The sequence below is a fragment of the Anarhichas minor genome, unplaced genomic scaffold (assembly GCF_050575085.1).
Source record: "Anarhichas minor isolate MPS153535 unplaced genomic scaffold, ASM5057508v1 ptg000006l, whole genome shotgun sequence".
NCBI classification, from domain to species: domain Eukaryota; kingdom Metazoa; phylum Chordata; class Actinopteri; order Perciformes; family Anarhichadidae; genus Anarhichas; species Anarhichas minor.
The window spans coordinates 1,878,182-1,900,879 of record NW_027466452.1 but is presented as its reverse complement, the minus strand read 5'-3'; the positions used below and the strand labels follow the sequence as shown (position 1 = coordinate 1,900,879).

At 40.6% G+C, this 22,698-nt stretch overlaps 1 protein-coding gene across 1 annotated transcript; it reads right to left on the bottom strand.

The window, feature by feature from the left end:
* Positions 1 to 2,323: 2,323 nt before the first annotated feature.
* On the bottom strand, positions 2,324 to 18,272 carry LOC142934597 (protein Niban 1-like). The gene is made up of 14 exons (XM_076079007.1): positions 18,153 to 18,272; positions 16,174 to 16,304; positions 14,247 to 14,384; positions 14,034 to 14,151; positions 11,384 to 11,545; positions 7,419 to 7,534; positions 7,181 to 7,285; positions 6,513 to 6,675; positions 6,187 to 6,362; positions 5,941 to 6,087; positions 5,718 to 5,828; positions 4,699 to 4,806; positions 4,502 to 4,613; positions 2,324 to 3,970 (listed from the first exon to the last, which is right to left on the bottom strand). The coding sequence occupies exons 1-14, from the start codon at positions 18,205 to 18,207 to the stop codon at positions 2,622 to 2,624; spliced, it is 2,991 nt and encodes a 996-aa protein (XP_075935122.1). The 5' UTR covers positions 18,208 to 18,272; the 3' UTR covers positions 2,324 to 2,621.
* Between the last annotated feature and the right edge of the window lie 4,426 nt (positions 18,273 to 22,698).

The following is a 22,698-nucleotide window of genomic DNA, read 5'->3' as shown; positions in this document are numbered from 1 at the left end:
GGTGTTCTCCAGCGCTGTCGCTGGCCACCAGCCTGTTGTTTTCTCATCCTCATTAACCAGCGTAATGTGAGCATGAAAACATGCTGGAATTAGCAAGCTAATTAGCCAGCCGCTAAATGAGAAAAAAAAAACAATAGAGGCTGTGAAGAGAGGCCAGGAGGGGGGTCTGATGGAAGGGAATTAACATTGTTTTTATTCATGATAAGTCCCAAGCGGTCAACTCTATCTCAGGATTACTTAAAGAGCAGGTCTGATTTAAAACAGTAGATGGCATTTAGAGCCATTTTCATTTGAAATGCAGATTTTTACAAATTTGGAAAGAAATGTCAATTTTAACACCAGCTGTGTGTTTCATCCCAGTACTGTCATTTAATTTACTTTTACAGCTAGAACATGTTTAAGTGTGAAGTTAATCCTTAACCATAAGGTTGGTGGTTCGAACCCTCGCTCCCACTGCCCGCATGTCAAAGTGTCCTTGAGCGAGACACTGAACCCCAACATGCTCCATGGGCTCTTCACAGCAGCCTCCTGCTCCTCAATGCTTAGGATGGGTTAAATGCACATGTCAAAATTCATGTACAGTGCCCTCCAGAATCATTGGTATCCTTAGTGAATATGAGCACAACAGGCTGTGAAAAAAATTCTTTGCTGTTTATCCTCTTGGTCTTTCACTCAAAATATTCACAAAAATCTTATCTTTTCATTGAAGTAAAATTATTGAAAGAAAAACAAATGTTGATATTAAACAAATATATTTCTCCAAAACATGTGTGCCACAATTATTGGCACCCCTAGAAAATCTCATGATTAAAATCTAACTGAAGTATAATTCCAGTCATATTTTACATTTTTAAGTTGACCTGTTTGATTAGGAACTCTTAAGTGGTCAACCATGACTTCCTGTTTCACTGGGGTATAAATATGAGGTGACACAGGCCAAATTCCCTTAGTCATTCATCACTGAGGGAAAGACCCGAGAACACAGTGACGATGTGCGAGGAAAAGTTGTTGCACAAATGTTGCACAAATCAGGAAAAGGATATAAGGAAATCTCTAAACAGTTGAAAATACCCATTTCCACTATCAGGGCAATAATTAAGAAGTTTAAAGCGACGGGAGATGTTAAGAATCAGCCTGGAAGAGGACGTGTGTGTACATTGACCCGACGCACTGTGAGGAGGATGGTTCGACTGGCAAAAGAATCTCCAAGGATCACAGCTGGAGAACTGCAGAGGTTAGTTGAGTCTTGGGGTCAGAAAGTCTCCAAAACTACCATCAGACCCACCTACATCACCACAAGTTGTTTGGGAGGGTTGCCAGAAAAAAGCCTCTGCTGTCAATCAACAACAAACTAAAGCGCCTACAGTTTGCCAAACGTTACTGGGACTTTCAATGGGACCGGTTATATGGTCAGATGAGACCAAAATAGAGCTTTTTGGCAACAAACATCAAAGGTGGGTTTGGCGTAGACATAAAGATAGCCATACAGAGAAGCACCTCATACCTACTGTGAAGTATGGTGGCGGATCTTTGGTATTGTGGGGCTGTTTTTCTTCCAAAGACCCTGGACATCTTGTTAGGATACATGGTATCATGGACTCCATCAAATACCAGCAGATATTAAATGAAAACCTAACAGCCTCTGCCAGGAAGCTTAAAATGGGCCGTGGTTGGACCTTCCAGCAGAACAATGATCCGAAGCACACCTCAAAATCTACACAAAAATGGTTCACCGACCACAGAATAAAGGTTTTGCCATGGCCATCACAGTCCCCCGACCTAAACCCCATAGAAGATCTGTGGGATGAGCTGAAGAGGAGAGTCCACAAGTCGACCTCGGAATCTGAAGGATCTGGAGAGATTCTGCATGGAGGAATGGTCTCAGATCCAGTGCCATGTGTTCACCAACCTCATCACGCATTATAGGAGAACACTCACAGCTGTTATCTTGGCAAAGGGAGGCTGCACAAAATATTAAATGAAGGGGTGCCAATAATTGTGGCACATATATTTTTGAGAAAAATATTTGTTTCAGGATAAGAATTTAATGTTTCTTTCAATTATGTTACTTCAGTTAAAGGTTAGATTTTTGTGAATATTTTGAATGAAAGATCATGAGGATAAACAATAAAGACATTTTTTCACAGCCTGTTTTGCTCATTTTTACTAAAGGGTGCCAATAATTCTGGAGGGCACTGTATGTACCTGTATGTATATGACGATATCATGAAGTTTGAACATACCTGCAACTTTATAATGCCATAATAGGTTAGTGCTGGCCAAATGGCCAACAAATCAGTGAATGCAGCTTTGAGATCATAGGGTGTTTTTAAGCCTTTATTGGGTCGTTTTATTTCTTTCAGTGTTAGCAGAAAAATAAAAACAGCAAATGTAAACATGAGAAGACCAAGGAATTTGTACCTTTCATAAAACAAAAATGCTTATTAAAGTATGTAAAAACAACGTTTTCTTCTTCTTCATGTAGTAGGATAAATGTGATGCAGTAGCCTAATAACATAACAAGCTAACCTTCTTTCTCTTCTCTGGATTTTGTCACCTCACTGTACCATTTCATTAGAAACTGTGAAGTAGGAGACCCGGTCGTCATAGTATCGTGTCTGTCAGGCTGTGTGGCTGCTGTTGGGACAGGGGCCGACGACTGTCTCCACTTCGGTAATCTCAATCACAAGTTCTCGGATGATCGCCACACTGTCCAATGGCAGCTCAGCAGCACTCTCTGGCTGCGGATCTATTGGCTGAGGGCTTTGGAGAACCTCCTCCTCTTTTTCTGCATGATCTTCTGTCTCCTTTCCTTCCTCCTCCTCATCTTCTTTTCCTTTCATAGTCTCAAGCTCACTATCTTTCTCTTCATCGTCTACCTCGTCTTCACGCTCTCTCTGCTCAGTGGTTAAGGCAGTGGCGCTCTCTGCTGGTGATTCAGATGGTTGGCAACCTTCGCCTCCTGATTGGGCTACACCTTCCATCTGCCCTTCACTGATGTCCCCTTCTTTCCCTTCTCCTTCCTGTGTCTCTTCTTTCCCTTCTTTGATTCTCTCATGTACCTCTTTCTCCTCCGCTGCCTCTGTCTGGTTGTCTTCTTTTACCCTCTCCACCTCCCAGTTGTCCTTTATTTCTCCCGTCAGGTAGACAGCTCTGTCAGTGGGCTGCTGTGGCATCGTCTGCGTTATAGAAGGCGCTGCGGAGTTGCAACTGATCACCTCGCTTAGTGACCCGAGGCTGATTTTCGTCGGCCTATGTGTCCCAGGGCAGGGATGCTGGACAGTTGTGTCTTCTGTCACTCTGTCTGAGGTTGAGAGGTCAGGTGTGGCAGAATTTTCAGGCGTCGACGATTGATCACTTTGAGCACATTCAGTTGGGACATCTGTGGCCTGCGACGAGGACAGAGTGGACATGGAAAGGTCGGGAGAGTCTGGGATGGGATTAGTGGAATCTTGGTTAGCAGGTGCATCGAGTGCACCGACTTGATTTGTAACAGCCGCATCAGAGTCAGTTGTGGCTTCGTCCGAAGGCTCAGCTGTTGTCAATGGTGTGTCGGTTCCAAGCCGAACTTCTCCTTGTGGTTCCTCGAGGCAATAAGCCTCCTCGGCTGCAGATTCATCAAACTCTTGTGTCACAACGATGACAGGAGACGGAAGCGCTGCGCTCTGGGCACAGCTTTGAGCGATACTGCGTTCAGATTTGACATCGCCGTTAAGATCTGGGTCACTTCGAGGGCAAACCTCAGCTGTGACCGTCTGACCTCCCTCCTCCCCCACAGGAGCAGGTTCTTTATCGTCACCTGGCGGCGCCACTGAGGAGGAGGAGGAGGAGGAGTCTCGAATGGCAATGGCGGGGCTGCCTAGTGGAGAGCGAGGTGGCGTCTCCCCCAGCAGACTGTACCGACTAAAGGTCAGATCTGAAGTGTCCAACAAGAGACTGTTGCTCTTCTTACTGGCTGCATCCTGGACCGCTGAGGAGACGGGAAGACAGGTATGTTCCATTTAACATTGATCTTTATCTTCAGAGACGTGGCCTACAGGACAGAGCTGCAGCTCCCATCAATGACATGAAGGTCATGTACTTTCAAGATATTTGTGGCTCTTTTTGACCCGAAGAGTTAACGTTCTACAATTACACATAAATCACATGTGGGGAGCTTTTTATGCCTGATTGTGTCACGGTGTTTTAGGCAAGATGAATACTGACTTAAATACAGGGGAGTTCTTTGCTAGAACTAAATTCCTGTAATTCGGGGAAAACAGCATTTAGATCATTGTTGGACTCTGCAGAGAACTTAACTTCACCCCCAGGTCTGAGCCTAACTCCACCACTGCAAACTTTAGAAAAATGCCAAAAAGTGGGCAAGGGGCTAAGAGATGAAACCCAGCCCACTCCACTAATCTTCTTGGTGAAATTGAATCAATTCAGAAACAAAGAATATCGCAACATAAAAAGAAGAAGAAAATACACTGTAATAAAGATATACAGTGTGTGTTTTTACCTGTCTCTATCTCCTTACTGAGCATCTTTCTCAGCAGATCATCGTAGACATTATGAACCAGAATGAAACTGCTGTAGTCTGAGAAAATGTACTGCTCAAACTGCTGCAGCTCCTGGACAGAAAAACGCACGTAGAATCAATGAGAGTGAGTATGAACGTTGACACTGTAATGTGTATGAGAAGTGTCTTTGACCTACACTGATCCACTTGCTGTCCATCTTCCTGGTGAGAGCAGGCAGAGTGATCTCTAGTAGAGCTTCCTGGTAGAGCCTCCTCTGGACAACTCTGCTGTCATAGTCCAGCTGCTGCTCTCACACACACACACACACACACACACACTCACACACACACACACACACACACACACACACACACACACACACACATGATGGTGATGGCATTTAGTCGTCTCAATTTGCCACTTGCTAGCGACCGCCTTTTTTAAGATGCGTAAAAGCTTCAGAATTCACAAGTATGATATTTAACAAATCGTTAAAATATTTTAAGCGTGTGTTAATTACAGACCTTATTTAGGTCATCTATCCAAAAACAAATTTAAATAAAAGCGGAACCACCAAAAATGCTGACTCATTAGAAGGTTTTAGGACTCATTCCTGCACCACTGCAACATACCATCACTTCAAGTGATGGTATGTTGCAGTGGTGCAGGAGTGACCATTTCTGACCATTTTTGGGTTCATTTTGTTCTTTTAACATACAAAAGAAATGTCAGCTAATAGTAGTATAGAAAGCAAGAAGTGAGACAGTATAAAAGAGCAGTCTGCTAACATAAAGCTAAAGTAATCACAGCCTACAGATGGAGTCAGCGCAGTATCGCCATTTGAAATATCTTTTGCAAACATAAGAAATGATTACCCTAGCGTGACAGAATACGCTTGCACATTGCACTGCATTGCACATACAGGTGCGTATGTGAAAATGCATATACACCAGTTGCCTATACAGTATATAGGATTTCGTAAGAAAGGTAGAATCTTTTTTTAAAATTTCATACCTGTATGATTATAATTTCTAAAACAGCACTTTTTCTGCATATCATTGATCCTAAACAATTATCCATATGCAGAAAATAATGATCTAGCTCACACATTTATTGTGTCACAAAGAGATGCATGACATGTTGATTTCTTATGCTGAAAAATCATTTCATGCCACATAATTCATTTGATATTCTATCTTGTCATTTGTTTTTTACCTTCAGGACTCGTTCTTTGGCTCTCTCCATCTTGACAGGGATTTGAGAAGGCTGCAGTCTGGCTGATGACTGGAGGAAGAGCTCTAAGGAGTGCACAGTGCTGTCCAACAGCTGGAAGACACAAAGGACAAATGCCGTGTTTCTCTGTGACACAAACGCTTTTAGTTGTATTGAATGTTACACTTTGCCAGCTGAAGGCCATGCCTCCGACACTGCTCCATACCTTCTCCATCTCCAGGTGCGCAGAGTGAACCAGTCTCTGAGTGCTGCTCAATCCAAACCGCTGTTTTAAGTCCTCAAGTTTCTCCGTCAGGTTCTCCACCTGCCTGTAGCACGGACCAAGATTGATGGAGCGCAGCGGGGACAAGGCCTACAGAACACGTGCAAAACCACAATCATGAGCTCAAATACAAATTTAAATACAAATAAAATGCACACATGCACATGCACACTCAGAGGTCTCTCTCACCTTCTTCGTCTTCTCCGTTCCTCCATTTGTGTGTGTGAAGTCCATCTGTGTGTACAGTGTGCGTTGCATCCCCTGAATCCCAGCGCTTATGTTTTCTGTAAGCGCTTCAAGGATGGAGGACATGTAGGGTGCTACAGACTCGCTGCAGACTCTCTCTGCTTCTTCAAGTACACACGCTGAAACACAAACACACATATTCACTTAAACTGGGTGTTATTAGACAGGAAACTCTGATTGTAGCACCAGATATTGCGTTAAAAAGCACTGTTTGCTCTTCAAAAACATCAGATGATGTGTTTTCTAACTGAAGGGGTTAACTTTGGTACCTTTGACCTTCTCCTCCAGGAAGCAGTGAGAAGATATTATCTGGTCCAGGTTGGATCTGATCGATGCCTGATTGGCTGATGCTGTCTGACGACACTCCTCCCTCAGAGCCTCCAGACTTGCAGTGAGTTGTTCCAGCACCAAAATGTAGGTTGCCTGCACTGTCTATACATACACAAACACAACACTTCCGCTCAGTAAATATAAGGTAAAAGTATTGTGTTTCTAGTGCTGAAAGCTGCATGAAAAAAAACGTTCTGAGATTAATATCTAAACTCTGACAATTGATGCATCTTTCTGAGAAGTCAGAATTATAAGATTACAATCAGAACTTGGAGGAAAGATATGTCTCAATACTTAAAGCGTTGAAGCTGCATTGCACTGAAAGCATGCAGTGCTTTTTGTGGCCCTCTTGCGGGCAGCTTAATGTACAGCTCTTATTCAAATCGTTAGGGCCTAAACATTATAAAATGCACTAATAACTGAACCGACGCAAGATCCGGGTAATTTCATCTGAATTTTAAACTCAGAAGTCAAACTTTTTTTTGCTTCGTGCACCACTGAGCAACTTTCATAGGAATGAACGGGGCCCCGCCTCCAACACTATCCAGTTCTCTTTACACATCCACGCTCTCAACCTGTGTTGTGTTGGTGCATTAGTTTAACTCACTGCCAGCCACTGTCGTATCCTTTCAGTCTTCTTGCCCTTCACTCTGGACTGAATCTGACTCTGTAACCATGACAACACTTCCTCCATCACCTGGAAGGCCAGCACCTACACACGCAAACACAATTTGATAAGCAAGTTTACGAACAACCGCAGACAAACAGAAAGCTGAAGTGTGTGTGTGTGTGTGTGTGTGTCTCTGTGTGTCTGTTCATGTGTGTGTGTGTTTGTGTTTGCTGACTTGCTCCTCAGTGCCCTGCAGTATTTCCCAGGATTCATAGCATCCTTTGTCCTGTCGGTAGAGTCGGAGGGCTCGAACATACGCCTGGCTCTCGTAGGATGAATCACACCAGGGGTCTGCAGGAAGGACTTGGTTATGTTAACGAGGAGTTTGGTTCAAATCAAATCATCCTCTTCACTTTTGTGTATCATAGCTTGTTATATGTTCTACCTACAGTAAGTCAACTGCTTTTGTTTTTTTACATCTGCAGTAGTGTTTCTACTGTGTTCATTTGTCTGTCGTGTCGTTTTTATGAATAATATGAATGGCTCGTGCTCTAGCGCTGCAGTGTTGCTGGGTTGATTTGTCATGCTTGACATTTTATGTTGTCATATAAATATATCTGACTGGTTCTTGTGAGTTTGTTCTTGTCATTATGTGAATTACATTGATTCTGACTTGTCCGTTAATGACGAAGCATCCCGTCATCGCGGGGTTATTTCGGACATTTGATTCTCTGTTTGAATCAGTAGGGAACAGCTAACTGCTGTTGTTTCCTGCTAAGCTAGTTTAGCTTAGCCTCCCTGAAGACACGTGCGGTGCCTCAGCTGTTTTTTGTTATTGTTCCGGGTTCAAAAGGTCACACAGTCCGTTGTCTCCTACCTGAGTGCAGTCCACCGAAAACATTATATTTCCCACAATTTAAGCTTCTGCATTTTCCAAATGCACTAGTATTATTCAAACATATTGTTCGGTTCGTAAGCCTCGTACCGAACGGTTTAATACGAATACGTGTATTGTTACACCAATAGAAACAAATAACCGTAGCTGTCGCCACAGTAGGACAGCACAGAAGGCCCAGGTATAAAATGCATGGCCTGCCACTGCTACGTAGTCATAAATTAACGAGGCTCTTGGTAAAAAGCAAGTATATCTTAGGGTTAGGGCGTCTCTTACATGTCATTCTCAGCCTCTCTCTACACTCATTTCCTGTCTTCTCTCTGCTGCTGGCTATCTGATAAAGTGTTGATAGAGTAAATGTGATTATATGACAGGTAATCTATCTATCTCATGTGTTTTTATGTGTTATTTTTTACTAATGTTACTCTTTACGCTGTAACTGTGATGATGATCTTACTGTTCAGTCTTTACAGTTATTAGTTCTAGTGTTGCTGTGATCGGTGGCATTAAGTTTCACATCTCTAATTTTCAACATTCTTATGTTCTGTTTTTTCTATGTATTATCTTATTATTATTTCTTTTGTGGTCTTGTTCCCCATAAGGCTTTTGGGCATTCTTTTTTCACTAAATCGATGCAGGATATTTGAGGAACAGAAAGCTCCCCTAATGCTGAGTATACTTCCCTTGTCATTAACACCATCAGTATGAATCAAACTAGTGCTGCTAAAAACTGAAGCACACAGCATAAAATGATTGCCCAGCTGACATGTGATGAGATGTTGTCAAATGGTTAACGTGTACACCAGCAATACTGTTTGAAGTAGAAAACTGAAATTGAGTTGACTGTAAACAACGATCTTCCCACTACTCATTTCGAATTATGCTTGCCTTCGTTTGAACTAACCCTAACAGTCAGGGTCACACACACACACACACACACACACACACACACACACACACACACACACACACACACACACACACACACACACACACACACGCACACGTATTCAGCCAATGTGGGGACACAAATCCCTTTACCATTTATTTTGGGGGACCTAATGGGTCATATTTCCAAAGTATAACACATTTTAAACACATTAATTATTGAATAGGCCTACAGCTGCTCTCCCTGTGTACTAACAGTAAATAAGCTGCTAACTGTGATATCCAACTTTTTGCACACCTAAAGCTACATTTATCAGTTTTTTTGGCCACTTGGGGGCAGAACTCCCAAGCTGAACATCACATGTTTGACATGCTATCCCCTTATAAAGTTGCTCATATCTTAGCAAACAATTGCCTTTTTAGACATCCAGCAGACATTAAGCAACATTAGCATGTGTTCAGGCATTGTTCATAATGCCAGCCCAAATCTGCGACTTGAGAGCGTGAGAGGGCTTATGCTTTCACATTGGAAAGCCACATCACTAGCATAGTCAAGTAGTTATTGACGCCTACGTAGCTACCGCAGCAACCCATCCAGATAGGTTGGTGATGTATGGACACAAAAATCCGATCGGCTCACTTGCAAATAACAGTGCGGACAGTCTTGCTCTAAGATCTGATTTGGGAAACAAATCGGATTTGCCTTGAGCCTGAACTTATCCCAGGACTAATGGGTCTGGCCACCTTGCTGTGTCAAGTATTAAATCTCCTTCTTGCTCTGTTTTCATCTCCACCACCACGAGAGAGGGATGTATGCACGTAAATGCTCACCTATGTTAACCAGCTGGTCGCTAGCCTTGTTAGCAGGCTATTTGGTGCTGGGAAGGTAGTGTAATGGGAAAATAGCAGTCTGCTACCGCTGTTAACTAAGTTGATGAGAACGTTAATACTGAATCAGAACAGGAAGGTTTTGGGTCATTAAAAAACAACAACTGATGGATCCAAAGCCCCGCTCATCCTTAGTTACTGTTGCTAGGTCAGACAAGCTTGAAAAAAAGAAACATGGCACAAGCCAGCTATTGCTAATATTAGTTAACTTAAGATGCGACTGTGTACAACGTAATGTGTCTGGGACGATTATCACACCAGTGCAGTGTGACTTAGATTGTAATGTTACCTTTGGAACAGAAGAAGCATATCTAAGTATTGGAAAGGGGAACGTTGGCCAAGGTTCTTTCAGGTTCCAAGCTTGCTCAGCAGTTATTGGAGCACACAGCGAAAAGGGGTGGGACTTAGGAAGGGTCAATTAGGTGAAAGATGCTAAAAAGCTCTTTAGAGGTGAGGGGAACTGCAGAGACGTTGCCCATAGTTGTTCCACTCATTGTTTATAAAAAAATATGTATTGATCTGAGTAGTTTTAAGACATTTTAGAAACTAACTTGGGTGATGTTGGATGAGAACAAGATTAGGGGAATTTCCCCCCCCCATTTACTTTTATCTTTTATCTGGTCATGCAAAACAGAATGGCTGGTCAACGCTGGTTTCGTGTGAAGTTATTTTTGACACCACAGGAAGTCTTGTCTTCAGTTTATCAAATCAAACAATTAATGTTCCAAGAAAGTAATAAGGGAGTGTTTTTGGAAAAAAAGAGTAACATATAATTTTTTTTTTAACCATTTTATAACTATAGTACCATTGTTTTGTATTGTAATTCCTGCAAGTGTCTAAAGTAGGTAGTCACTGCTGGCTATCAGCGTGTTGTTTCCTGTTACTGCTGAGAATATCTCAGTTGCTGTGTAGATATGACATGCCGTGTTTTCGCAACTTTATGATGCAAAGTAAAGGGGCTGTTTTTGCTTTGTATCCTAGCTAACCACACAGGAAGTCAACAGCATTAACATTTGTATCTGTCACCAGGGCAACTGCCACCACATGAGTGACACATTCTAAAACAGGCAACCAGCAAGGGCCCTCTGCTACAGCAGGTTTAGATATTATAAAAACTCATCTGACTTCACACGCGAGTTAAAGTGTTGAGGCCTATTTGATTGATTAGAAGCCTTGTACCAAAACGTTCCGAATGTAAACAGGAGCCATGACTTTTACCTAGTTTGGCATAAAATATGACATATCTGATATATTTAATCAATACATATGAAAAAATATAAGTGTTTTTTTTTCCAGATGTGAGTAATTCCTCATTTTCAGCTACGTCTTACATTATACCGTGTGTGTAGTGCCATATGTATCCAGCACTACACCCCCCACAATTTTGCAACTTGCAAAAGATGTCTGCCATTATGAAATCACTTCCTTTGTCTCTTTTAGTTTAAATATGCTACATATATCAAAAATAGATAAAGAACTAAGTATAAAAGTGGGCAGAGAGAAAATGTGCATGTGAGTGTGTATTTTACCAAGGTTGCAGTGTCTAATGCAGGTCTTGAGAGCAGACAGGAAGTTATCTCGTTCCTCTTCCTGTTGGAACAGGAAGCAGGTGTGGCCCATATAAGGCAGGTGCAGATACACAGCAAGCACATCTGGAGACGATACCACCGAAGAAGAATCCTCCTTCACTCCTAAACACACACACACACAACAGTGTTACAGATGTGGGCTTGACTGTGTTTTTTCTCTGAAGCATGAATTAGTAGCATGAACCATGCTCAACAAAATAAAAGCAGCTGAGGTTTATGTTAACCAGTGACAGCAACACCAGATTCTTAATCATGCTTTTAATTACATCATTTTCTAAGAAGTCCTCAAAAAAAGAGAAAATAGGTCAAGACGAGAGTAGAAACACACCAACAGAGTATTGAGTTTTGGGAACAATTCAGCTTTGGCCTGAAACAGGACTTGGGCCGTTTTGCACTCACTACTCATAGCATTTGGACTCAGTTGGTTTTGGTTTTGGTTATTTTTAGTGCTGGGCAACGATTAAAATATTTAATCGCGATTAATCGCATGGATTTTTTGCGATTAATCGCGATTAATCGCATTGTTAATGGCAATGGCAATGGCAATAATGAATTCAAAAGTAGTGTATTGCGCACTTTTATTTTAAAAGTGCTGCTATATGAACAAAAGGGCAATAACATTTGGTTCACGAGATGCAGGTAGCATGTTTTATACTTAATGTGAATATAATTCATACTTTGTTGGCATCTTATTCTGAAAACCGGATGTTCGTCTGAAGAAACCGGATGTTGTCTCACGTTAATCTTTCCGCTAACTTTCAAAGTCCTTCGCTCGCTCCCGATCTGTGCCGTTTAAATGCGTTTACCGTGAATTTCAGCATATAGGTGCACTAAAATTACTGACTATAGGATGTTTGCTGGCTTTTATCCCACTGTTCTTGTCAGCATCTTGTTGTTATGTATATGTATTGTCTCTTGTCTTTCAATAAAAAAAATAAAAAAATAAAAAATAAAAAATAAAACAATCATAATAAATTAAAAAATGTGTTAACGCGTGATAAAATAATTGTCGGCGTTAATGAATGAATGCGTTAACGCGAAATTAACGCGTTAACTTGCCCAGCACTAGTTCTTTTTAAACGTCGTTCTTCTCTCTCTGCCAATTGTCTGCACAAGATATCTGTAATATTCAACATTAGAGCCCTACTTTTTTCGACAAATCTTTGAATGCAAACAATTGATAAAAAATCAATGCAGTGTTTTTGAGAATAAATTCTCAAGTGTTTCGATATTTTCTTACACCCGTAGTAAACAGTAGATATTTGGCATTGATGTTACAAAGTACTCCACCAGCAAATAAAATAAAAGGCTGCGAGTTTTCACATTTTCCCCTGCAGAGCTCTAGGACACATATTCACATTAACAAAAATATCACCTCGACAGCATTGATCATTATTTACTTCATTTAGATCAGGGGTCTCAAACTCATCTTCACTCTGGGCCACATCAGCATCACGGTCGCCCTCAAAGGGCCGGTTGTAAATGTAAGACTGTGTAAATGTAACTACTCCTAACATATTGGTAAATAACTGTCTCTGCATTTAATTATTGTTTATTCAAGTGTACATATTGTACATGCAGTTATATAAATGTAAAAATATATTTAAGCACATTTGTGTTATTATAACTTAAATCCTTTTAATTTAGGGTTAAGAAACCCACATTACTCTATCAAAGATCAAACTATCAAAGAAAATAGCAAAGACAAATATCAAACAAGTTATTACAATAACTTTGTTCAAAGCTTAAAATCCTTTCAAGGATGCGTTTGCACAATCCCACGTGAAGTATTTCATGTGTTGTAAAGCCACGTTTAAAGTAGTCTTCAATGTACTCACAATACATTTCATGTCAAGTGTACAGTAACCAGCCAAAGAGCTGCTTCTATGACTTTGTTTAAGTATCTCATCATTATGACTTTCTATCTCATAACTTCGACTTTCTATCTCATAACTTCGACTTTCTATCTCATAACTTCAATTTTCTATCATCATTTTGACTTTCTATCTCATAACTTCGACTTTCTATCATTATTTTGACTTTCTATCATCATTTTGACTTTCTATCATCATTTTGACTTTCTATCTCAGAATTATGACTTTCTATCATAGTTATGACTTTCTATCATAGTTATGACTTTCTATCTCATAATTTCGACTATGGGGATATTTTTATTATCAAGTCTAACTTTTAATAATTGTTTTTTTTTTTTTACTTTTTTGCTGGCGGATTCGCGGGCCACATAAAATGACGTGGCGGGCCGGATTCGGCCCGCCGGCCTTGAGTTTGAGACCCCTGATTTAGATGGTCTTTAATCCTTGAACAGTGTATGTTTCATTATCATAAATACTTTGCCGTTATTAATGTAAACTGCACACAGCAGGCAGCAACATGTTGAACAAACTGGTCAGACTGTGATTCCTCGAACCAAAGCGATGAGAGAGGTGAAAGATATAGCGTTGAGGAGTCCAGGAGACACTTTGTATTGCTCTGTTATTGTTTCTTGTGTCCATGTTCAACCCCAGAAATTCAAAAACTACAACAAAAAATAATAAAATAAAGCTATTGTTGAACAGGAATAAGTTAATACCATTGAGTATTCCAGCACAGGTTTGCTCCAGGTGAGCCCTGGACTCCTCCTCCGTGGTGAACACACTGCCCCTTGCTGGCTGGAGGACCAACTTGGCAGCACATCCACGACCAAAAGTCTATAGGTGGAAACACAGACAACAATGTTCAGCACTCGCGTACATAGCATTTATATTCCGAATATCATATTTTTATGTTTATGTGAAAGTGTCACCTCCATGTTTTCATGTATCTCCACTTTGTAATCTCTTCTCAGGACGGTGTATCTCTCTCTGCATTTCTTTCCCTGCTCATCCCAGCAGGAGAACTTCATGCTCCCTTGGTACAGCACTTCCTCCGGAGCATGCTGAGGCTGCACGCAGCACACACACACACACACACACACGCACACACACACAGTAAACCAGTGTTGATTGACAATTGTTGAGCATTGTTTATGGACAGATTGATATGGGGTCAGATCAGTCTCAATAATTGCAAATGCACACAGAAAGACTCACAAATGCAAACAGAAAGATTCACAAATGCGCACAGAACAATTCACAAATATATTCGATTTACAAATGCACACAGAAGGATTTACAAATAAATTTGACTCACAAATGCACACAGAACGATTCACAAATACATTCCAATGCACACATAAATAAATTACGATTTATATAAATGTAAAAAAAAAATCACAAATATATTTCTGCATTTGTATGTATTTCTGTGTGGATTTTTTATATTTGTTTGTGGATTTGTATGCATTTATTTGTAGATCGCTACACATTTATTTGTGGATTTTTGAGACTCTCCTGACGTCGCTGGATTCGCAAATGCATTTTTTTCAACGTTCTTATTTTCAACCAATCACATGAGCGCAGCTCCCCCCTCCCCTGCCCACGAGGCTGATAGCGTTAGAGTTGCGCAATTTGCGGAGGTGACAGGTCACTTCCTGTTGCAAGCTGTCACTGTTTTGGTGCGGATTCCGCGGTAGTTTAGTCTTTATTTGTCGTTATTTGACATTATGTGACAATACATTAAGGTCCTTGAAGGTATGACTGTTGGTAGTTGTAATTAGTTTAGTAAAAAAAGGCCGAATTGTAATAGTATGGCTACTCGTTTTTATTACCAAGCTAATGTAAGCTAACATCAGTTGGTACTTGTTGCCATGGCAACGATACACACTTTCATGCAGACTGAAGGAATGCAAATTGTAAACATGGATAATATGCATTGTACTGTTTAGAATGATAGCAACCCATATAACCTATTGATTTGGATATATATACATACAGTATATGTATATAAATATATTTATATGTATGTATATATTTATACACTTTGTATACAACTTTTTTTCTCTGTTTGTCTTGTCTGTCTCAACAGGACAGGAGTTTGGGGGAGGCAGTAAGAAGAACCTGATCACATGTTTTTTTACTAAACTAATTACAACTACCAACAGTCATACCTTCAAGGACCTTAATGTATTGTCACATAATGTCAAATAACGACAAATAAAGACTAAACTACCGCGGTATCCGCACCAAAACAGTGACAGCTTGCAACAGGAAGTGCCTCTACTAGCTGCAGCTGCCACGATTTGAGCTTGCCCTTTCTCGACTTCTGACCTGTCGCCTCCGCAAATTGCGCAACTATAACGCTAGCAGCCTCGTGGGGAGGGGAGGGAGGAGCTGTGCTCATGTGATTGGTTGAAAATAAGAACGTTGAAAAAAATGCATTTGCGAATCCAGCGACGTCAGGGGAGTCTCATAAAACCCACAAATAAATGTGGGGCGATCCACAAACAAATGCAGTTTGATCCACAAATAAATTCATACAAATCCACAAACAAATAGAAAAAATCCACACAGAAATACATACAAATGCAGAAATATATTTGTGATTTTTTTTTTACATTTATATAAATCGTAATTTATTTACGTGTGCATTGGAATGTATTTGTGAATCGTTCTGTGTGCATTTGTGAGTCAAATTTATTTGTAAATCCTTCTGTGTGCATTTGTAAATCGAATATATTTGTGAATTGTTCTGTGCGCATTTGTGAATCTTTCTGTTTGCATTTGTGAGTCTTTCTGTGTGCATTTGCAATTATTGAGACTGATCTGACCCCATAGATTGACAGGTGCTCTTACCCTTTGTGTGAGCAATAGGCCCCTCCCCTCTTTTTTAGGCTCCACCTCCTGGTGTAAGTGTCCGATGTAGGCTGCTGAATACTGCTGATGGTAAAACACACTGAAGCTCTGGAACGTACTGTTGACAAGTCCTGCATGCACACACAACACATGAACATTTTTTAAAAGTCAAATACTGTATAAATAAAAGTATACTGTATTTACCTCTTTTTGCCTGGCCCTTTAAAAAATAGTATTATTTCAACCTGAAAACTGAATATTCAGTTTATTCATTTATTGCAAGAAAGCATTGGTGGATAGTAACTATAGGTGGTAGATTTAGCTTTATTGGGGAAAGTGAATTTATTTTAGCTGCACAAATCAATACATGTATTTTAACAAAGAATTAAATAACATATGTGTAATGTGACATTCCCCTTGTCTACCTTGTTTTCAATAGTACTGATAAACCAACTGTACGCCACTTGCTCAGCGCAAAACGACAGACAGACAAAGTTCAAAGTCATTAGCTGCTGAACAAAGTGGATCATTTAGCTGCTAAAGAGCCAGATATTTTTCTCAGGACTTGGTGGAGACCTATCTGATTTGTAGGATGTAGACTGTGGGTATAAGCCTTTGGCTGCGTATTTTAACGCTATCTATTTTAAAGTCCTGTGCTTAGTGCTGCCCAAGACGATTGTGATTAATTTAAAGATAATACAAACAAGTCAGAACAAAACGGAACACAAAGGAGAGCGAATAACTTTATCTTGAGATGTCTTCCTCCCACTACAAAGGCAGTTAATTACCACATGATTTTATTTAACCCACACCACTACCCGCACATTCTCTCCGCTCAGCCCACTGATGTGTCGCATGCACTGTGGCAACAAGTGTCATCAGATCCTCCAGCAAATATCAGGAAGGTATAAAAAAATAGACATCGCCGAAGCCTAATGATGATTTTAAAGTGCATCTGCTCAGATTGCGCTGTAGCAAGAGGAGGTAATGTTTTAACCATGATGGCACTGCCCGACAAAAACTGGAGCTCAAACACTCCAGAAAAACTTTTTGATTCAATACCACCATGTAGAATGGTTTAATCAAATCAGTTATCTACCGATGCAATAAATACGTTAAGTTAGTGATTCTGGTATAATGGATTAAAACAGGTGACCATCCCACTGCTGCTGCTCTGAGTTCAGTTAGAAGTATAGAGGACATCTGGTGAGAGGAAGATAGCAGTTACATCACACACACACACACACACACACACACACACACACACACACACCCCGAATGTCAAAAGAACAACTTCTCTCCAAATCTCATCATATGTAATTTGAATGCAGATCAGTCATAATCAGTTGTTTATCATTTGTTTACAGTGTATGGCCACTATCACACATTGTTTGGGTCACTCTGTAGCCTGACTTTGATCTTACACACACACACACACACACACACACACACACACACACACACACACACACACACAAAGATCAGACAACCCATAATAATCTAATGGTTGGTAATGGCAGTAATTACATTGTAGGAGATTAGTGACCGGATGTGACTTTGCTGTGCTGATAACATGTTTAGGAATGCACACATAGGAATGAGACAAGCAACTCTCATTGCACATCACTCTTTGCTTAATTTGTTTGTTTAAGTCCAGTCAAAGCAAATTTTGAGTTAAAATTATAATTTTCGTTGAATTTAATTTTTTTTTTAATTCAATGAAAAGAAAGGCTAACTGGTGGTTAATGTGAGCAACATATACCATCCCCACTTTGATTCTGAGGACCTTAGTTGCATGTCACACCCCTGCCCATTTTTTTCCTGTCTATGTCTTAGCCGAAAGCTATAATACACAGACCAACATCAATTGTTATGTTGTGCCCCCCCCCCATGCCCCCGCCCCCCAAATAAGAAGTGTCCAAAGTTGCAGAATACACTTTATAAATGTGGAACAAAGAGAAGAGATCTCCCAGTTTTACCTTTGATGTTGCTGATTTTAGCCTCATCCAACAAGCCAGAGGAAGATGCTCCCATAATGTATCTCTTTCCCTTCCTCTCAAGTGAAAAGCTTAGTTCAGCGGTCTCAATGTGTGCACACAGTTTACACGGGAAACCTACAACACACGTCAACTGAATGAGCTGCTCTAACGTGTCAAGAGGTTTTTGCCCCGCTCATTTCCTCTGAGTCAGTGTGTGGTGAGCTGGGCGGTACTATTAAGACCTGAAGCGAACTCTAACAGCAACTTCAACATCACACACAAGTGTCACAGCCTCTTTTGCCGGTGAACACGGAATCAATATTCTGCAACTGTGTTAATCTACCATCAGAACTGTTACCATAGTTTTAGTCTTCCTAACTGGAAGAGTGATTAACTGTCTATGTAAACATACTGCTGACAATTTTAACTTTCACACAGGGCTTTTTATGCTGTTTTGTGCTTTTTCCTTTGAGAAGGTGTTAAAGACATGCAGACTCATCTATATACTTTACTTTGAGACCATGGCTTTCTGTATCTGTTGCCACTACATTGCAGCAATACTCACAGTATATATATATATATATATATAAATATATACTACACCCATCACAGCCATGTTGCCTGCGTCCCCTGGTGTCGCTCAACAAGCACAAACAGTTCATGGCAGTGTAACAATGAACAGACTTCCTATGCATTCAGACAGACGTTATCAAGCTGGCCAAAAATACTTTCTGAAGATGCTGAAGGACTAAGGGTCTTTGCAGACTTCATAAATGCTCATCTGCCAGCTATGCCTCATGTAAAGGGCCTGGAAGAATCTGCCAGATTGGTCAGCAGCCAGATGGAACCACCAGGTTATAAAGGCACCGATGGAAGGTAAAGAGTTTCCCAGTTTCAAACATTGTGTTGTATTTCTATTATTGGAAGCAGAAGTTCCCTGCAACCCAGTCAGCTCCATCTATGCTCTTGGTTCTTTGAGTTGTGCAGTGACTAAAAGGAATCTAAAGGACAGCAAGAGGAACATGGCTAGTGTCTTCTGTATAAAAACAGATGCACACTGTGACAAGCAAATACAGAGCAAGCCATGCTAAAACACACATCAGCTCCAAAAATCAAGAGAAGTTAGCTGGAAGATAGAAGTACATATGTTAAGGACAATAAACTCTGTTGTGGCAGTTTGAAACAAGGTCACATTGTGAAGGGTTGTCATCGCCACCTCACCTGTGACACGAGAATGCACTCAACCTGCCTTCACGATGGCAACTACATCAAGGATGTGGAAAGAGAAAGCCATGTGAGTACACAAATTAATATATCAGAGAGAAAACAGCTGCTATGTCGTTTAATGTTACCAGGGAAGGACATGCTGCTAGTAGTTCAATGATTGTTCCAGTTTGGGTCATCTGCTGCAAACCCATACGAAGAAAAACATATATGCTTTATTGGACACTCAAAGTGACACCGCCTTCGTCGATCAAGAGGTGAGTCATGAAGATCAAGTGAAACTAAAACTAACCACCACGATGGGAGAGGAACACAGTTGTCTGGTCTCTGCGTGAGAGGTTACAGCTCAGCAACATACCTCCACCTCCCTCCCGTGCACACAAAGCACTACAAACCTGTAAACCTGAATGTATCGCTGCTCTTCAGTCGTAAAGCAGGTCTCTGTAGGTTAGAACTGCTCCAGAGCATTAGCACCTTAACAAGCGATATGGCAAAGATGATGAGCTGTTCAAACAGTGGAGCGTAGTTCAATTCAATTCAATTTATTTTTGTATAGCCCAAAATCACAAATTACAAATTTGCCTCAGAGGGCTTTATAATCTGTACACATACGACATCATCTGTCCCAGGACCCTCGCATCACAACAGGAAGAACTCTCCCAAAAAACCCTTTAACGGGGAGAAAAGAGGAAGAGACCGTAGGGAGAGCAACAGAGGAGGGATCCCTCTATTGGGATGGACAGAACTAAAATAGATGCCATATGTACAGAATGAACAACATAACAGAGTTACAACACATTCAATACATATGACAGAACCACGGCAGGAGGCAAGACCAGGATCCAGGTATAACCAGGATCCACGGAAAACCTGCGAGGCGAGAAAGCACAAAGACTCCGGTGAAGAAGCAAAGTCAGTAATGTGCGTTTATGGTATCAGTAATAGCAGGGCCATGGCAGGAGGAAGGAGCAGGGTCCAGATATAACCACGATCCATAGAAACCTATGAAGCGAGAAAGCACAAAGACTCCGGGGAAGAAGCAAAGTCAGTAATGTGCATTAAAGTTGGCCGTTTAGCACCTTTCCCCGAAACAGGTATGAGGAACAGCCTTTGTCACTGTGTTGCTGTAAAAGAGATTTTCCCATTAACTCCCCATGTTGCAATTCGTGCATTAGAAAGTGAGTTAAAAGAACTCAGTGGGAATGACAACACAGTGTCTCAAGAGGATCTCATCTTCCTCTACAAACTTATGGAAGGCATATAGAAAAATGAGCATGGACAATATGAAATGCCATTGCCTCTTAATGAAAGGCCATACATGCCTGATAGCAGACAGCTCACAGAGGTCAGTCTCGGCCATCTCAAGAAGAAATTCGAGAGCTACAAGGAAGATTATGCTAAGTACATAACTGGAATCTTCAAAAGATGTGACGTAGAAGAAGTTCAAGGGATCACGGCATTTACCACCCGAAGAAACCAGAAAAATGTCATGTTGTCTTTTAAGACCATGTCTTAGTCTTAAAAATGGCTCAACATGCCATCTACTGTTTTAAATCAGCCCAGAACCTTGCAGGCCAACGCTGACATAAAGCCGACCAGTCGGGACTTTTCTGTGTCATAAAATCTAAAAATAGAATTTTAACACCCACTGAGCAACTCCTGCCTCACACGTGCACTCCCCAGATATGCTGATGGATGGGCTTATCAAGCAAAAATACTATTTGATAATCACTGAGAATTCTTCGTTCAATATTCAAACATTGATATCGTATAACCAGGATTTAAGCCACTGTAGAAAGTATCAATATATATCCGCAAGTTGTTAAATCCCTGAGTAAACTGGTATATAGTTACTAGCATATTTCCACCTCCTAAAATTTTATATTTCTACTTATAAGAGCAACGTTACAGTATTTAAGCCTTTAGTAATGTGAGGCAAAGGCAGAAATCCAGGCATCATGGGCATGGTAGCATCTGCCAGTGTGTGAATGTGTGTGTTAATGGGTGAATAACGTAAAAGTGCTTTGAGTGGTTAGAAGATTAGAAAGGCACTAGACAAATACAAGTACATTTACAATTAAATCATATTTTGATTGTCATCGAGATATGAACTTCCGCAATAAACGCATCGCAAAAGACTGCCTGAAAGTTGATAAATCATCATCATTACACAGCAAGGGATCAAGTGTCGACCATTAGCAACACTCAGAAACCATTTAACTGCAAGCAGTTTTCCTGTTTAACGTTAAATTCATTTGTTTCTTGAACTCTACAATCTTGCACTAGTTGTAAGTATTTCGCTTATTATCAGCTGTTGTCTAAACCTAAAACCAGAAGTTTCCCAACTGTAATTTGGAGCCGCGGATCTGGATATGACCACTAGACTGGCATCGAATTAAATTGTCACCTTTGGTATCAGCTGATCCAGCTTAAAACATCATCAGCTGTAGACATCATCCAACCATTTCCTTCATTGCAGCCCTATATGTCACTGTTAGTGGGACACCATATCCCAGTCTTACTGGACTCTTTGATTTATCTTTCAGTGCTAGGGGTTCTGCAACAATAACAAGCTCGTATTCAAGTCATACGTCCTTCAAGCGCCGCAAGTCCATGTCGATGTATCCTTGGGCAAGACACTTAACCCCAAATTGCTCCCGCAGGCTGTTCCTGCTGTGTGTGAATGGGTATGAATGAGTAGATAGTTCTGATGGGCAGATGGCTCCTTGCATGGTAGCCCCTGTCATCAGTGTATGAATGGGTGTGTTAGAAGATTGTAGAAAAGTATGAAAGCATAAAAGTATAACCGTTACAACATATAACCTGTTTGCTTTAAAAGTATAACCGATACAACATATGACCTGTTTTATTTCATGATATAAGTGATTAAACACATAAACTGTTCAAAAATGTTACAAAGGTAGTGGTTAGTACAAACGAGACATGATGAGGATATGACAGTTAGTGATTTCCTAAAAAATGTTCGAAGTGATAATTTGTACAAAAATATAACAGGTGTGATTTTGAACAAACTACACAATCAGTTAATAATTATTGTGAGGAATAATTAACATGTGATCAGGCAGTCTCTTCACATATATTATTATTATTATTAAAAAGTGATCTGTGCAACTTTTTTATTCAGAAAGTTTGTATCAAACAAGTAGTCCTTCGTACTACTCAGTGCCCTTGAAGTAGCTCTCCGTTTCAAAGGGGTTGGTGACCCCTGCACTGAAGAATAATATTTACAGATTATACTCAGGGCTCACATATGCAGAGATTAAATGATAAATGATAACGGCTCCTTCAAATTGTAAACATT

Coding starts and splice junctions, on each gene's coding strand:
- LOC142934597 (XM_076079007.1), bottom strand. CDS start 18,207: ATGGGAGCATCTTCCTCTGGCTTGTTGGATGAGGCTAAAATCAGCAAC. Junction 11,546..14,033: donor CTGTGCTGGAATACTCAATG/GTATTAACTTAT, acceptor GTGTGTGTTTAG/GAGTGAAGGAGGATTCTTCT. Junction 6,676..7,180: donor GGATACGACAGTGGCTGGCA/GTGAGTTAAACT, acceptor GTGTATGTATAG/ACAGTGCAGGCAACCTACAT.